The sequence below is a fragment of the Manacus candei genome, unplaced genomic scaffold (genome assembly GCF_025592945.1).
Source record: "Manacus candei isolate 608988 ecotype Guabito, Panama unplaced genomic scaffold, ASM2559294v1 h1tg000023l, whole genome shotgun sequence".
Taxonomy (NCBI): domain Eukaryota; kingdom Metazoa; phylum Chordata; class Aves; order Passeriformes; family Pipridae; genus Manacus; species Manacus candei.
The window spans coordinates 1,231,541-1,249,796 of record NW_026138071.1 but is presented as its reverse complement, the minus strand read 5'-3'; the positions used below and the strand labels follow the sequence as shown (position 1 = coordinate 1,249,796).

The window sequence follows — 18,256 nt, the reverse complement described above, 5'->3', positions numbered from 1 at the left end:
GTCATGTGCATGGCATCAACAGGGCTATGGATGATATACAAGCAGTAGCTAAAGGCACCATCTCTGCCCAAAAGCTCTGATGTTGAAGGCTAAGCTTTGCATCTGTTTTTGGCCTCGGAGTATTTTCTATAAAAAAATTGTATCTCAGAGAAACACCGGTGGGACACCTCTCCCTTGTCTTGTATGTCTCCTTTGGAGTTGCTGCACCTGCCATGACTGAAGTGGTAATTTTCGAAATGCTGTCCTCTATCCGTCTGCAACAGCTCCAGTGGGAACTCACCAAAAAAAAGAGGTGTACGTGGGACAGTCTGTATTTCATCCTGGAAGTCTGAGCACCAAGAGGGCCAAGGAGAGAAGCGCTGTAATGGAGTAGAGCCACTGGGGTACCTTTACTGACAGCCCTAGCACTGGTTGTGATGCCCACCTTGCTGAGCACGCCAAACAGCTGCTGCCACCCAGAGCCCGCTGTGAGCCACCTCCTGTCCCATGAAACAACCTTCTTGTCCTCACGATCTTGACAAAGGGATGCAAAGTGGCAGGGGACACTTGCTATGTACATCTGCAAGCCAATACCCAGCCTGTAATTGTAGCCCACAAGTCCATTTATAGCAGCCCTGAAAACTGTGAGCGTGCTGGAGGGCAGCACACTGAATTTCTCTCCATTCCCCTCTCACTAAAAGCTTTCAGCTGTGCAGCCCGTACTGACTGTAAAACCTCAGGGGCCAGCTTTGCTGCACAGAGAGAAGGCAAAGCAGCAGATGCTTAAAGAAACCCTTAGGGGATGAGTATAGACAGAGGCAAATCTGCTTTCCCAGGTTGCCAAGTCATTTGTCAACAAGGGCTCTGGATAGGCAGGCTAAAATATATAGCAGGACACCACAGCAGGCATTCCATTGCCCCTTCTTAAAAAGTAACCCTGGAAATGCTGGTAAACAGTGCCTTCAGCTACGAACCTTGACTGAATGCAACTAGTTCAAAAGTAAAACACTGCTGGTTTCTTGTCTGGTGGTTGTTTGCCCTGGAAATCCACCTCAGAGTTTTCTCTATCCTCTTTTGGCTCTGCAGAGCTGCTGGGAATAAACTGAAGCACAACCCTTCCCCTTATCGTGGGCGCCAGCAAACCTGGCTTTTAGTGCAGCCAGGGAGTGGAGGGGCTGAATAAGAAGGTATTATTTACACAGGCTTTTTAGAGTCATCTGGCATTTTTAACTCTGCCATGCAAGGTATGCCAGGTCCTGGTGCAGAGAGGAAAACTTCGTGCCAGCAGGGGCTCAGCTCCCCAGTTCACTGGGTGCAGAGCATGAGTCATGCTGGAAAATCCAACCCACAGCATGTAGTAACGAAACCCCAAAAAATCAGGTTGTTCAACAAAATAGACATGAAATCTCAGCTGATCACACATCCATCAAGCCTGCCAGAAGTGCAAGACAAACACAATCTCTTTTTTGATTTGCCTGCAGACATTAGACTTCAAAGACAACCCTCCTCTGGAGCGGATAGACTAGATCAAACTTCTTCCAAAAAAATCCACACAAGACCATCTGGCCTCCCCTGATGCATTAAAGGCTTTAAGCAGAGCGGCCCTTTAACTCAGGTGCTGATCTGTCACTAACAATTTTGTCACATCCTAAGCTGCCAACTGCTTTCCACAGTTTAACTCCACATGACCACAGCCATTGACAAGTATTTGACTTCCAGCACAAAACCCTCCTGCCACCCACTGCACCCGTGTTTTCCTTCCTAGTTAAAACTAGCAGTGATGCTCACCAGACAGGTCGAGGCTCGGAGTTACTTTTTCTTTGCAAGCATAACAAGTCCACAGCTTGCTGCGAGCTGAGTTATAGCTCAGCCAGGACAAACAGATCAAGTTCCAGCTGATTTCTGGAGGCTTTGGGCTTGCCCCTGGCAGCCCAGTTGGATATCTACCTTGTGAGACTCCTGAAAATTCCCTTTTGGACCAACAATTTTTTGACTCCATTCCTGATGCAGCACGGGAACTGCCCTGTTCCAGAGGTGGCTGCTACCGGGGCAGCATCGTGGTGATGCTCAAGACTCAGCCATGGGTCAGCACAACACCAAAATTCTTCTGCCATGACTGTGATCTCACACAGATATTTTAGGGCAGGGAGAGAGGAGGGATGTATCCTGCTAACACCCCGGGAGCAGCATCCCCACAGACAGTACCTGGCAGCAGCACTGCAGCCAGCCAAGGCACACCATAAGCTATCCCAGCCCCACTTCTTTCCTGCACATGGGATTTTTTTCTCCTCGAAGGGCAGAAAAATGCTTTCTTGCCTGGGGAACACAAATTTAATCCGACTTTGCACATAAGGAAAGCCAAGAGCAGTAGATCGGCTGCCCAGAGTAGCCCTTCACTCCGGAGCAGTCCCTCCTGGGGAGGGCGGCGATTCCCTGGGGAGCATTCCCGGTACGGCCGCCCATGCAGCGGCTGTTTTGCCAGGGCAATGGGCCACCCCGGGAGCATCCCATGCAGAGCTGTGCGCGCGTGAAGCTAAAGCAGGCTCCTCCCGAGGACAGGCAGCTATAATTGCAAAGCCCACATCTGTTAACGTTGCATAATCTTAACATCATCCGAGGTTCGCAGAGGGGGAAAAAAAAAAAAAGCTAATCTCAACTTGGAAAACTCCTTGCGGGCTGTAGGAAAAGGTTAGGAAGAAAGGCAGGCTAGGAGGGAGAAGGAGTGGGGAGCAGAGCCGGGGCTCTGGCCCCGCAGCGGGTGGCAGGGGTGGCTGCGGTCCCTGCCGGGGCCGGGCTCTGTGCTCTGTTTTGAACGGCTGCTGCGGATGTCGGGATCATGGGTGGAGGCCGGTTAGGAGCCAAGTGAGTTTGTGCGAACAAAAGCTAAAGCCCTAAATCTGGACCGTCCAGGGCTCTTTGGGATTTTCAATTTCCTTCCTTGTTCTTGCTCTGAAAGAAGCAGTTCGAGTTGGGGGGAGAACGGGGGGGGGGGCTGAAATGGAGCTTAAAAAAAAATTCATACTTGAGATGGGTCAGTTGAGCGTAAACACACTGATAATATTGCTCAGGGAAGGTCCCTCGTGTGCACTAAGCACGGGAAAAATGCAAGAGGTTTTTAGCCACATGCGGTCAGCCCTATTTTGCCTTTTTTTTTTTTTTTTGATATCAAGAAAAGGAATTATTCCAGCTGGATTAAGAAAGATGGCAAGACAGGGTGTATGGAGAAGAAGAAGCCTTTACAGAGCCACTCACCCTGTTGTGGGGATTGGTTTGGATGAAGTACCCTATAGACACTTCCTCTGGCAGTGCCCTGGTCTGGTCCTTCTGCTCCTTGCCCTCTCTCCACTGGGTTCCAAGCAAAGCAGGACAGCAATTCACAGGACTTTAAATCATTTTAACCACAATAGGAAGGATTTATGCAGGCATCAAAGGTGACTCGAGCATTAATGTGTCAGCTCAAGAAAAGTGATGGGGGCTTAATGCTAGCAGCAGCCCCTGGGAGCTCTGAGTGCCAAGGTCCAGGTGGTTCCTGCCTACCTGGCCACTACCAGCAATGGGTGCCCATGCGGGTGGGGACACTGGCATCATCCTCAGCCCCTCCCAGTACCAGGCCATGGCACTTTGCTTGCATTGCTGCTTTATGAGACAAAAACACTCTGCACTTCCACACCACCTCCCATACAGGACATTGGAGGATGCCAAAGGCCATTTTTGCCTCCTACACTTTTTATCATTATCCCAGAGCCTAATGTTTGGAGATGCCACAGGAAAAAGAAGGATCCAATTACAGCTCTTACAAGCAGTACCCAGAAGCAGGGGAACAGGTTTTCCAAAATAAAGAGTACACAGATATCTGTGGTTCTTTCCAAAAGCATGGGATGCAAGCATATGGAGTGCCCACAACTGGGGATAAAACCTGCACAGTGCAGGGACAGGATATTGTTCTGCTTATCAAGCGGTTTACATCCTCTTAGTTTTGGTGTCCTAAACACTTCCCTGGGGACCGGCAGGCTCCCGGATCACCAGCTCAAGTCCATGAAATCCTAAGCTTCTTACTCATCTTTCTTGGACAGTTTGGTTCAATCCACAGATCCCTGGGACCACATGGATCCATGGCACCACCTGTGCTGCCTGAAAACCACCAGCCCAGGGCTCAGAGCAACTCCTTAAACCTCTTTTCGTTAACTTTTGGTTTTAAATGGCTTTTTAGCAACTGAATTAAAAAAAAAGAAAAACAAAGTCCTGTTTTATTACTGAGTCTTTGAAAAATATATTCGAATACAAGCCCACTTCCAACAGCGATAAGCTGCCTCATGACTACCCATACTTCTAAAAACCACATAAACATGCCAAGGTTCCAGTAAAATCCCAGTCCGTCCATCCATCCATCCATCTGTCCATTCAGTGAAGAGGGGACTGAGCCTCCAGCACCTCGGGACCTCCTTTCTGTCTTTCTTGAGCAGAAAGCCTGACATAGCTGTATTTTCTTGCTTGACAGCTTGTTTATATTCTACCTCAGAAGTGTCCCTCCAGGGTTGCCTCCTGGTGTTAATGTGGGAAAAGCCCCTGCAGTCCTGGGAGTGGTGAAGGCAGAACCAGCTGACGGGTCCCAGGAGCACTACCAAAGGGATTTCTTTCTCACTGTTTTTAGTAAACATCAGTAAAACTAAGCCAAAATAAATCTCCCAAACTGCACAGCTCTCAGAGCACTCACACCTCCTCTCCAATCCCTTTTCCGCTGCCCTACTATGCTGAAATGTCTCCAACTACCCTGCCTGCACCGTGGATCCCAAATGCTAAATCCCAGCACCACCGAATTCACTTCTAAAACCCTCTAGGCTTTTCTGTAATGTCCTGCAGAAATGTTACACAAAATATCACCCACGCATTGCTTCTCCCTCTGCTTTCCAGGGTTTTTAAAGTCCCCTGGAAGCTTTTCTCATCGGGAAGGCAGTTGTGCCCTCACCAGCACTCATGAAGCCAGAGCAAAAGCCACACAGGGACCCAGCCCCGTGTCGTTTTAACTTCTGCTCCCATCCGAGGGTAGTGCTGCTGGAGACTGTCAGACGGCTCGGGAGGAAGTCTCCTGGCAGGGCTCCACCAAAGTGGAGTTGCTAGGTCACTGGAACAATAAAAAGGCAAGAAAAAACATCCTGGCTGCAAAAAAGAGAGGGGGGGGAAAAAAAAGAAAAATCCATGGTGGTGTGTACAGTGCTGGTTAAGTGGAAAGAAACAGGCTGGAGAGGCTGGAGGGAGCAGGACCATGCCACTGTCCACTTTTGCAAGCACGAGACTTCATTTCTAATATGGATCTTTCTCCAGAGCTCTCACACAAGTAATTCCAGAAACCTGGAATCTGTCTGCAAAGTTTGCAATTGGTGAAAATCTCACATGGGACAATATTTCCAGGGGAGGCAATTTGCTGCTGCTATGGAGAGATTAATTGCCCTTTGCGTGTTAGCCAGGCATCACAATCCATTGGATGACTTTCTCATGCACCCCGGCAGCTGCCCATAGTCATTTAAACTGTATGCATATATCAGTATAAGAAACCTGCCTCCAAGCCTGGTTGTGTTTCAGTGATAAGAGGGGGAGCAGCTTCACGAGGGGCAGAGTACCACACAGACCTGGGGTTCGAGCTCCTCTGTAAGAAAAGGTGCTAGAGACTTAGAAGCTGCAGGATAAAATTTAGCTTTCTGAAAAGTCTAATTTCAGGGTCAGAAGGGAGCATTAGCTCATTCTGTCTGACCTCATGATAACCAAAGTCATTCCATGTAGCTTATTTACTCGAGTATTAGCTCAGTGACTTGTATTTGATTTAAACAGATCTTTCAAGGGAAAAAACCCCCAAACTATTGGTATTTGTGATTATTTGGGATTTTACTTAAAGCCATAAGACCAATGGGCCGAAGCACAGATTTTTCTGCACAAAAGCTCAATGCCTATCAAAAAAGCGATGCCTGGGAGTGTGAAGCATACATGCAGCAGGAGCCATCTGCCCCAGGGGCCAAGAGCTCAGCCCTTTGCAGACCAAGGAGAAAACAAGACGGTATTTTCAAGTCAGACTCTGGAAACAAAATGATAGGTCACTGCTCCGAAGTGGTCTGAGCCCAGGAGCTGCTTCCCACAGCCAGGAGGGGACAATAAATACTGGGAGGATGGAGGAAGAAGTGGGAAAAGGGGTGCTGCCATGAAGAGAGGCAACACTGGGAGCAGCCAGGGACTGCCATGGATCCCTGGTCTCCCAGCCGAGCCATGCTGCTCACTGATGCAGGCGGGCTTTGGTCCAGGTGTCTTGACCAGAGCCTCACTCCAGCAATGCACTTAAGAATTGCTCCCTAGGGAACTATTCCCTGTGCTTAACATTAAGCACGTGCCAAAGAGGTTTGCTGACTGTCAGTCACACCAGGGATGATGACCAACCTCGGAACTGAGCAACTTCTCAAGGACGTGGTGGGGATGAGAGGGATGAAGAGCTCTCCTGGATGCAGGAGAATCACAAGTGGTAGATGCAGTTTGGTGACACACAGATAAAAGGTTTGCTGGATTCCTCCCGCCATGTAAACTAGCAAAATGTAATCCCATCCCAGGGGAAAACTGGCAGTAAGCCCAAGCCTTACACCCAGCTCTCACCCCCCAGCTGAAGGTGGGATGCAGGGCATGATATCACGATAGTGAGAACCTCGGATGCTCCCATAGCTCCCACTCTTCCAGCAAGGGACAGTGAGACTTGTGAAGGGATGGAGAAAAAGAGCAAATAGGCAAAAAAATAAAGCAGCTTAAAGAGAAATTAATCCCCAGAAGAGATAAGGGCCCCCACCTCCCTTCCCCCATCTGCTGCAAAAGGATGATGATCTAAATCGCATTTCCTAGATGACACCACACCGATCTGACGCCGGAAGCGGAGGTGGCAGTGCTCAGGATGGCGCCGGACCTCCTTCTTCCAGGGGATGAGCCAGGTCCTTCCCCACTGGCACTCACCAACCTGTCATTACTGACATGCAGAGAAACAGCATGCCTGGAGGCAGCTGGAGCAGACTCCTGCTACCCTGCACCACTCTCCCAGTGCCTCTGCAGTCACATGTTTCCTTTCTGAGAACCAGGGGGGAAGGGATTTACCATTTCCAGTGCCTTTCTGCACGTGTTTTGGGGAGGCTGAAAAACAGACACCTTCTTTCAGGTGTGGCCAGCAGTGAAGTGGGTGACAGAGAAGGGCAGAACTGGTCTGTCACCCTCCAAGCTGTCACTGAGGACTCACAGGGAGTCAGGGTCAGGTCACATCCTACCTTGATGCATACGGGCACAGTGTGCTGAGCAAGGAAGCAAAGAGGAGCAAGAAGTCAGAAATCCGTACCCAAAACCCATCTGCCCACACACCAACTCAGATTACTCAGCGTAGAGCCACCTCACATCAACTGTCCTGGCATGTTCATGCCATCAGGTGACCATCAACTTCAGTCTTAACCCAGCACGTGACACAGTTTACCCAGCACCGTACGATCTCCAGTTTTACCAGCAATTTACAGGACAGGATCATGAGGATCTGTCTGCATGGTGTGGACTGTTCTCAGAGACCACAAAATTGCTGTTACTCCCATTCCCAAGGTCAGAAGCCTCCTGGTGCTCATTTGGCTTTCTTCGTGCATCATATTTGCTCCGTGTCCCTAAGAAAAGACCATCTTTATGATTATTCTGATTATTCTTACCCTGATTATGTTTCCCTCCTAAGAAACATCCTTTCAAAAGGCTTTTATCTGCAGGGTTGGCTGCCAGTCCAATACTGCAGCCCCATTCTGCATTTGCTGAAAGAGCTGATAATGTCCTAAAAAGAATTAACATTTAGATGTTAGCCCTGTAACCAAATCTGAATCAAACAATGATGACTGTTCAAATGCCTAAAGCTACTCAGGGGTATTTTCATTTAAGCTCTACCAAGCTTGTACCAGGGGTAGGGAGCTTTCTAAAGATGCCTTTGTGAGCACCAGCTACTAAAACCCTTCTCCTTGTCCCTTCAGACACAGATACAATTATGCCCAGCTCCGGCACGAAGATAAAGGCTGAATTACAAGAGCAGTATTATGCTCCACAATCAGGGTCCTTGATTCCAATTGACAAGGAAAGCAAATCATGTGCAGTTGGTTTGCGGATGCTTTCACTCCTGGAAATCATTCCCATCACAGGGATAGAAATTAGTTCAATAGACAGGGTTATCTTTTGCGTTTCCCCCCCAGATTGCTAAATTACCTTGTCAGTTTGTGAGATCTTACAAGTTATGCAGGGTCAAACCTAGCCAGCATTTGTCTGGGATATTTCTTTGCAGAAAGTTTAACTATCAGCTGCTACAGTTTCCCTGATAAGAAAGTGTTTTCTTACCTATAATGGCACAACTGTAAGAGGACAGTTATTCAGAGATGCTGTGAAACTCTTCTCATTTTTAAAAACGTGTTAGATAAATATCTTCTGGGGTGATCCTGCAAGGGGAGACATCTCAAGATCCCTTGGGAGATGTCTTGAGATCGCTTCCAGACCTGCCTTTTGCTTTTATAGAGCACTCAGAACCAAGGTCAAATGAAAAACCCATCAAATATCCAAATCCCAACTTCCACCCCCCAACTTACACATACTCCAAAAACTGTTCTCCTCCCCCTAAAATAGATCCTGATGCCCTGGGTGGGTGTGCAGCAGTACCCTCCTGCTAGGCTATCACAGAAGGTATCTTTCAGATAATATATTAAAGCCAAATCTTCAACTTAGTGTGATTCATCCCTGCTTCAGCAAAGTTCACCAGAGCGTGACGTTTCACATCGGTCCTCGGGGCTTAAGAGATTTTCCACAAGAGGAAGGGTGTTAACGCCAGCATCCTAACAAGCAGTGACGTGAATAATTGTGCTCTATAGATCTAAATTCCTCTTGTCACTCCAGATGCAGAAGTGCCTTTTAGCATGCTCTTCAAGAAAAAAAGAGGCCTCCTTTGCTACCAGCAACCAAAGAACCCTGCTCATCAGTCCAAAATGCCTGCACAGGGTTTCTCTCATGGTCTGGAGATCCTTGCGGGAATCTAAGGGTGGTTCTGGTAGCAGAAATGACAATGATGTCTGCCTGGTTATAGAGGAAAGAGGTCAGGCTGATCCTGTAACAGCCTTTAAAACCTCTGCCATCACAGCTTGCTGAAAAATGCTGAGAAAAACGCCCTAAATGTGTGTGTGCAACATGATGTCCTCTGGGAAACCCAGCCTGGGCTGCACCCCTGGGACAACAGCTAACCCTGCTGAGTTAACCCTTTGTGCACAGTATGCATGCCTTTCTATCAGACCACTTAAAATTCCTCCTCACTCTGTTCCTCATGATTTCATCTCAGAGCTAAATTAGCTCAGAGTTAAAAAGAAAAGGGTGTTTCCTCCCAAACTTCAGCTGCGAGGTCCTCATTACCATCAGACCACTGTGTAAAAGGTCCCTCAAACATCTTCGTGTTTGCCTTGGCAAAAGAACTGCAAAGGTCATGGCATTTCCAGAGGACTTTTTCCAAGCACCAAACTGGCAGTCCAAGATGGGGTGCTCACACAGGAGGGTAAAGGAAAGGACCTGCAGCATTTGGTCCCCTTGTGAGTGACACGGTCACCCTCAAACAGCTTAAACTGGCCTGACCACAGTCAGGATGCTGTGAAAGCAATTCTAAAGGTTGTCCTAGCTTCATGTTCCTGTAAAGAGTGAAAAGGCAGATGGAGCTTGCTTCTCCCAGCAGAGAGTCAATCTACCAAAGTCAAGGTGCTTGCACAGGGTATTTGGACTGCTGGACAGAAAGCAACTGGGTTTGCACCCAGTGTTCCTGCTGTGTTACCCTGCCTGTCTCTGCATACCCTCTCTTCTCCTAGGGAAGCAAGACAATGGAGAGGGTCACACTCCTCCTGCAGATGCATGGACAGAGCCATGCAGGCAGGGGTGTCTGAAACAGTTCTTCTGTCTGGACTCAAAAGCCTCTGGAGATCAGCTTTGAGCTAGTGGTATTTTTTAAATACACCCAACCTGGGCTTCTTGTGTGACTCTTGGAACTGCAGCTAATGTTTCCAAGGCATTTTTATCTACCACCTCAACAGCCAGAAGGTCTTTTTCTACCCCTCTAAGTGATTCTCCTGTAATGACAACTCCAGGAGTTGGGGTTTTAAGGAAAGACAGCCAAATCTTAGGAGGCTCTTGACACAGATCCTGACTTTTGGCAGCAATGCTCCCTCGCCCACAGCTGAGATGCTGACTGCAGCTTGGGAGATGCTTAAGTAACCAACTGCAAAACTATTTATCAAATGACTCCAAGTCAAGGGCACAGCAGATGCAAAAGCAGATATAATCCTCCTCAACTGCCCTGCCTGCACAGAGGACAGGCAATGGGAAACTGCTCCATCCAAAGCCACAGAGGGACAGGGGGCAGCAGCATGGGAGCAGAAGCAGCTTATAGGATATTACACCCTCTTTTTGCATTTCAGGCACTCTTTAAATTATACTTTTATACCTCATGCGTTTCATACTGGTTTCTGAAGAGATGAAGCTCCTGAGACAGTTCTGTTTGTCCTCCTACAATGAAACAAATTAACCTGGAAGGCAGAAACTTCCAAGACAGCAAGTTCCTACAGGTTTTGTGAAGACAAACACTCTACTAGAGAAGACTCTAGTGAGTGTCCGACTTGGGGAGCTGCTGCACCCAGACCAAGGGCTCAGTGAACGTCCTGGCCATGGGACCCACACACACTTAGCACCCATAGAGTCGAAAATAAACCATGGTACACACTAACACCACCCACCCTGGTGGCAAGCAGAAGAGAACAAACCACAGGTACTGTTCACAGAGTAAATTTCTCAAATGTCTCTCTCTTCCATGGGTTTGCCCAAACACTGACAACTCCAAAATTGAGCCTCTTTCTCCCCTGGTTTTATACAACCAGGCTTTTGTTGCCAGTGATTGGAAACCTTGCATCCTTTTACCCTCCTCTGTTCACCTTGGCTCTGCCTGCCCCTTCTCCAAGCTCTTCAGGACCATGGGTGGCCATCACCCTATCCAGCACACAGCTGAGATAAAAAAACAAATTAACAGCAAAGGAGGGATGTGACCTAAGATCCCAAAATCTGTATTTTAAACCTCACAGTATTCAGATCCTACAAGAGGCGCTCATTTTAAGCAGGAACTGGTTCTTATTCCCTTTTCCCCCTGTTCTCTCCAGAGCACTTCAGTAGACTGGGTCTGACAGCAGCGTTACTATAGCACAGGCAACAGCTATGCTAACAGCCTGGAGAAGCTGAAGTTTACAGAGCTTCCTTTACTCAAGGGAACTGCATTTTTCTAAGATTATATTATTACTTGGGCTGGTCGCTCAGTAATGCAACATCATTTCCCTTTTGGGTGGGAAAGTTCTCTCCTTGTCCTCTGATGCAAATGATTTCAGCCTGAAAGGATGAACGCGGACTCTGCATGAACTGTGCCCCTTGCTGAAGCAGCAGGATGTTATATATATAACACCTGGGCATTAAAAAATATATGGTGATGGGTGCACAAACACAAATCAGCTGTATGTATGCAGAAAACGGTGAGAGGGAAGGGTTGTCAGATGTGACAAAACCATTTTCTCCTTATAGGCACCCACAGATTTCATTCTTTCACAATGCCTGTGCTTGTAGCTCTCTTGCATCTCCTCTAGATGAATATCCCAGCAAATGAACCTCTCATATTTACAGAAACAGCAAATTACAATGCAAATATCACAAAACTGCTCAGAGAAATAAAAATTTGAATTTGTAATCAGGTCTGTTGCCACTGAAAATTGGATTCTGCCTTCTGTGCTCAGCCATTCAGGAAAGAGAAAAAAACCTATTGTATGACCTACATCTTCAATTGAATGTAAATAACAAGGCCTGTGGTTGGGGTATTCAGGCCTCGTGACAAGCTTGCTCACAAGCTACAGACTATGGATTTTGTATTGAACATTGTCAGGGAAATATTTTGAATAACCAACCTTTAATTTGCTTGGAGCACCCTCTGACACACTGGCTGGTCAACTGCCCCAAAGTTTCCCTGTACCATTTCAACAGCAGAAAGATACCAGAACAGGTGCCAGGATCTGGCCATGACTCTTTCCAGAAGAGCTCTGTGCGTATCTGAGTGGATCAGCCCAGATTTAAGCAGTGCTATTTGTCTGCCCAGAGACAACCTGACCCCCTCAGACCCTCCTCACCTCCCACACCATAGAAACTCTCTTGAAACTACTTGGGAAAGGAAAGCCAGAATCCAGAGGGTTTACACTGGCTATCTATGATCCATCCAGCTCTATTTTCTCTGGAGGTATTTCACAGGTTGCAGCCCTGCCTGGAGAACCCTGTGCATGTCAGGGGCAGCTGGGCTGGGCAAGGCTCAGACAGAGGCAGAAAGACAGCATTTCTGTGCTGCAAAAAGGCAGCAGGCTGAGCCACAGCTGAGCCCTGCCACTATACTGGTTTTGGAAATGGTACATAGTGCTCATCAATGGGGAACACACAGTGCCAGCCAGTAGGTCTTTCCAGCAGAGACTCCAGAAGAGTCTCTGGGAAACACAGACGTTGGTGGTGTCTTAATCTCTACACCACAGCACTGAAACTGTCACTATTCTGAGAGATTTTACTGCCTTGATTAGCTTGTTAATTGACATAGTTCTTTATTCTGTTGGGGTTGTTTTATTAGCTTCACTAAAACTATCACAACTAGGCTGATGCTACCAAGTTTCATGTTTTACGTTTTACATTTTGGTTGCACAGTCCCAGTCTCAGCAGCATCCGCTTGTTTTGCACTACAACAACCAAGACCAACAGCCCTCTGCTAAATAAGCATAATCCTCTGCCACCTCTGAGAGATGAGATGGTGATGGAGCCATCAGCCTCACCAGCTGTGACATGTCCCCTGCAGATGAGCAGGATAGGGAGAAAGGAGGATGAAGCACATAGAACAGCTTGGGAGTTCAATCACAGCGAGTTTCTGACTGCCAGCCCAAAAACTGGTGTCTGTAAGAGCAGATAAAGGAAACAAGTTGTCCCAGAAACCCCATGTTCCCCTAAACTCCTCAGTATCTGCGACTTTTCATACTGAAAAGAATATTTGCTGAGGAAGGCACCCCTGCACCAGCAAAGCTGGCATCAGCCCCTGCAGACACGGCAGAAACTGCCCATATCCCTCGTCCTCCTGGCCACAAGGAAAACTTAAAGCAAGTTAAATTATCCCTTCAAAGTGATGACAGCTTCTGGAGCAGCACACACTGCAAACACCTGCTGAACAGGCACAGGCTGGTGCTGGTGGTTTGGTACTGGGAAATTAAACTTCGTGGAGAGCCCAATACCTCTTTAGCTACAGCAGCTCTCCCCTTACCCACTGTGCCCTGCTCACAGCTTAGCACGCACGTTCACTGCGCAGCGAGGTGTAAATCAATACGCATCACTGTGTGCTCCCTGACAGCCAGGTTACACAATTATCTCTCAGACCATATTCATTTAGCACTTAAATATTGCGCAAAGTGGTTCCACAGATTGATGTGAACCCAGCTGGTCAGTGCACAACCCTTGCTACCTTCTGGGGCTTGGGATGGGAAACGGGCAGAAAAGATGATCTCTAATCTCCCTCCTTTTCTGAAATACATTTTTTTCTTCTCATTTCTTTTTTGCTTTTAATTATGTACCCCAAAGGAGCAGAGCTAAATCCATACAACCCCAGGGACTTCGTGTTCACAGCATACCAACCAAATACACTTACAGCTCATAGAGGAGCAGTGAAGATGCCCAAGGCAGGAAAACCCTGCAGCCTTTTAATAGTGATGCGGAGGCGTGGGGGGTGATCCCTCCTTGTCCCTGCACCTCAGGGGTAGGAAGCATCATTCCTGCACCACAGTCACCTGAAATTGCATCAAAGCTAGACAGCAGTGTCTTATACTCCTCTGCATCAGTGTGACCGCAGGCAGAGCCAGGCTTCTGCCCCCCAGGAGCCACAAAATACATACTGCAAAATGTGAGGAAGGTTTGGAGGCAACACACTTTTCTGCAAACAAGCATCCTCAGCATCTTCGTCCCTCATGCCTAAATTTGCTTCTTCCTCACGCAGAAAGTTTCAGAAGAAAGTTAAAGAAGACATAAATAAATACAGATTGTTCATCCCCTCTAGGAGGGCTGGAAAGTTTCTTCCAGCAGCCAGCCTAAATCTCTGCTGCAAGTAAAGATGGTTCATTCTCAGGTGATTTCACACCTTATTTCTGGGGCTGCAAAGAAAAGTGACAGGGGAGCTGCAAAGAAAAGTGACAGTTGGCATGGGAGAGAGGGAGAATGGACAGAAGGACAGACACAGATGGCAGAAAAGCATATCAGCTTCTCAGGGCAAGCCCATTGCCAGCAGCCACATGCTGTGCTGGACACAGTGGCAGGGCACCCATGTGGGTCAGAAATAACAGGAAAAGGGACACTGAAGAAAAAGGGGGTGACCCCAGCCATAGGGACTTTTTCAGGGCTCAGTCCCACCTCTGGTGCCCTTGTGGTGTTGCTGGAATTATTACCACTTCACAGATGGGAAGCCTGGAATACAGAGACCTGCAGGAGGACAGAGATTGTAACCAAACCCTCACCTGCCCAAGGCTGGCAGCAGACAGTGCCCTTTCATTTCATTGGCACCCATGTGAAGTAGTTGCCGGCAGGGATTTCATGCAGGGCTTTGACAATATTTTAACTTTACTACCACCAGGTTTCTTGCTTCCTACTTCATCTTTTTTTTTTTTTCCTGTGTTCCTTTCCCTGGGTTCAGACTGTATTTTAAACACAGGCAAAAGCCATCTGTCCTCATCTCTCTGCCCAACAGGGAGGGCGGCAGATGCAGACTGAGGCACAGGCTGGCCAGGAAGGCAGTGAGGCTCTGAGGGCAGCCCTGCTCCCTTGCCTCATGCTTTGTGAGAGACTCAAAAGCCCCATTTCTACACCCACTGCCTCACCATCTGCTCGCTAAGCCCTGCCTGAGAAAGGGCTTTTGCCTCCCAGTCTCAGACTGTCTCAAAGGGAGATGTAATCTTCATTTCCACATAGTGTTGGGGTGATGGGTTCACAAGAAATGCTCCCCCCACTTCAAGCAAGTGTTTTCAAAGGCGGAAAATGTCTCCGAGGGGCAGGAGCAGTGGTGAGACAAACAGGGATTTCTCAAGCACCTGGAACTCAACCTGAGAGTGATTCAGGAGATTTCCCCAGCCTGCCCCCATAACACCAAACAATTCCTTTGACTGACAGGCATAGAGCTGGAGCTAACAGCAAGTGAATCGCAGCTGTCAGGACCCAGCGTAATTCATGATGCCGTTTGCTGGGGAGAGAGCTACTGCTGGGCTATTTATCACTCCTTCATGATGCATCCCCCGTTCCTTCTGGATGGGGTTGACATAATTCACGAGCACCTGTAGCTGCTGAGCACTAGCTGCACGGAGCAAAGCCTCCACCACTGAGCCAGGCAGCCAGACACTGGTAGCCTGACAAATGGATTTTCCAGCATGTGGACAGATAGTTGAGCTTTTCAGACTCTTAACAAAGGAAATGCATTCCTCCGCTGACTCTCAGGAGTCATCAAGGTCACAGGAAAAGATGCCAGATCGAAAGCTGAGATGAAATTAAATATTTTTTTCTGTCCACCGAGGAGTTTGTGCAGCTCTCATCGAATAATTGGTGAGCACTTTGCTGGCAAGTTGCAGAGTTTATTTTCACAACATTGGTAGCAGGTAAGACAGCATTATTCTCTCCCAGTTTGGAGGGCAAACCGATAGTTGGAGTAGCACAAAGAAGTGGCTGTGCTGGGAACAGACCCAAATCTCCTTCATTTTGAGGCAATATCCTAGTCACCAAGATGCTCTCACACAAACACAGCTAGTTAAGAGCTTTCTCATCCACTGCAGGGTACGTTCCAGCTGAGATCCTCAACTGTACATTTTGTCTAGTGTGGATACATCCAACAAAGGCACGCCTTAGGTTTGTGAAGAAAACTAAAATGTTATAAATGTAGATTTGTCACATTTCCTGAAATTGTACAGCCCCATGCAAGTAAACTTAACCCCAAGTACCAAAACACGATAATTAAAAGATGAAATTTGACAGTCCAGCCCAGGCAGGCGATCAATCCTAAAACCTACTTAAAACCTGTGTAGGACTAATTTGACATATTGTCTGCAGGTGGTATAATATGTCAAATTATGACAATATGTCATACCTGCAGATGCCCAGCACTTTCCAAACTCATTGAGAATTAGTCACCCTTAGAGCTATGTGTCCTTTTCAGTGAGCCAGTTTACTCAGTGACACTTGAAATGAGCCCAGTTTGTTCTGGGAAAAATATGGTTTGTCCTGTACTGAAACCAAATTCAGCACAATTTGCAAAGCATGAAACTAATCACTGTTCCTGATAACTACACTGTAGATGTAGCACGCAAAGAAAAATGTGACTTTATACATGACTAATCTGACAGTCTCTAGGAGACATAGAAAGAGAGGGTATTTATAGAGACCTAATAGCATCTGTCCCCACACCTGGATGTGGGTCAGCACCTAAGGTGAGATGAGGGCATGTCTGGAGACAAGCAGGAGGCAAGCCAGACTCTGAAGGCCACCGACAAGAACCACCAATTTCCTACCTGGTCAGCATTTTGGTGGGTCGAGAGTGTTGCCAGTATCCTGGTATGCCCCAAAACCTTTCTCAAGTTCCTCTGTGAAGTTTCCACCACTCACCTTCCTAGTCAGTCCACGCAGCTACAACGTGTTTACACTTTCCCACCCACAACTCCCATCCCAAACCTTCACCCACTGAAGCAGTTGACTGTAGCACGATGAGCTGGGCAAGATTAAAAAGGGAAAGGAGTATGGGGAGTGGTGGGGTGCTGCTGGTGTTACGTTTCGCAGCTGAATCAGCTCTGGGTGATGCGGGATGCTCAGCAGTCGCGGTGCGGCAGAGGGTGCACGGGGTCCCGCGCCACGAGAGACCCGCACGGTGTGGGACCCCACGCACTCTCCGCCGCACCGCGACTGCTGCCGGGATGAAATCCCGTCCCTATCCCCATCCCCATCGCGGGGCACTCACCCGGGCTGTCGGCTTGTCCCGCGGCGGGAGGCGAGCAAGGGCGGCCGAGACGGTTTCGGGACGGAGGAGGAGGAGGAGGAGGAGGAAGACGCCGTGGGGAAGCGAGGGGCAGCGACCCGGCTGGTGGGACCGGGACCAGCCCCAAGCCCAGCAGCAGCAGCAGGGTGCAGGCTGCCGGCATGGCGCTGGGGGTGGATGGAAGGGGAGGCGGGGGGGGCAGGGGGGTGGTTGTTCACATACCCGAAGCGGAGCAATGAATAACCACGTAAATAGCGATTTTTAATGAATTCCCGCTGCCCCCCCCCGGGGCGGCGCCTTAGAAGTGCGGGGTGCCCATGGCGGAGGGGGCGAGGGGGGGGGGCCCGGCCGGCAGCGGCAGCAGCCTGCGGCCAAGTGCCGGCGCCCGAAAGTAAAAGGGCAGGCGGCGGAGGCTCCTCCTCGAGCCTGACATCACCCAGCCGCGGCTCGGCTCGGCTCGGCATGGCCCGGCTCCCCACGGCCCCCCCCACCCCAGCCCGGCCCGGCCCCCAGCGGCCGCCCCCTCCCGCCCCGCGCAGCCGTCGGGCCGCCCGTTCCCTCGCCCGGCTGCCTGCAGCATCAGTAACAATAATAATAATAATAATAATAACAACAATAATAGTGTTTAAAATTATGCTTCTTTTTACTTTTACTTTGTTTCTCCTGCTGCATCCCCCAGCCGCGCCGGGAGAGCAGGACCCCCCTGCCCACCGCCCCCAGCCCCCGAGGAGGTGCCGCAGCGACACCGGTACCGCGCGTAGGTGCGGGCAGCGCGCAGGTCCCGCACCCGCGCAGCGGCACCGGCGGGACACGGCCGGTCACCCCCCCGCTCCCGCGCTCGATAGCCCCAAACTTAATTCCCATCGAAATCAAGTCCTTGCCAAATAACTTCAGCCCCTTTCTTGTTTATGAAGCTGACCCGCTCCCTTTGAAATGTCTCGGTAGCATTTGAGACTGCAAGAAGTTGGTGAATTTCCCAGGCCAGGCTGTACGGCAGGCAAAGGATTTCCCTTCATTGTTCTGAAATTCCCCTTCATAATTTCATGCTCCTGGTTCTGCGAGAGAGCACGCCACGGAGCAGTGGGTTGGGCTTTGCCTAAGCTGCCAGCGTCCCGATGCGCCAGGTTTAGGGTACTCGCTGAGCTCTCGCTCCCCTGGGAACAC

General features: G+C 49.0%; 1 protein-coding gene across 3 annotated transcripts in view; it reads right to left on the bottom strand.

Moving 5' to 3' along the window:
• Positions 1–17,516, bottom strand: part of HEG1 (heart development protein with EGF like domains 1) — a 55,364-nt gene extending 37,848 nt beyond the window's left edge. For 2 of the 3 annotated variants that reach the window (XM_051786662.1, XM_051786663.1), the window contains exon 1: positions 17,075–17,514. In XM_051786662.1, the coding sequence (XP_051642622.1) occupies positions 17,075–17,255 (181 nt within the window). In that variant the 5' untranslated portion in view covers positions 17,256–17,514. Of the gene's footprint in view, positions 1–17,074 lie in introns of all 3 variants that reach the window. The other variant, XM_051786664.1, reaches the window with a different exon arrangement.
• Between the last annotated feature and the right edge of the window lie 740 nt (positions 17,517–18,256).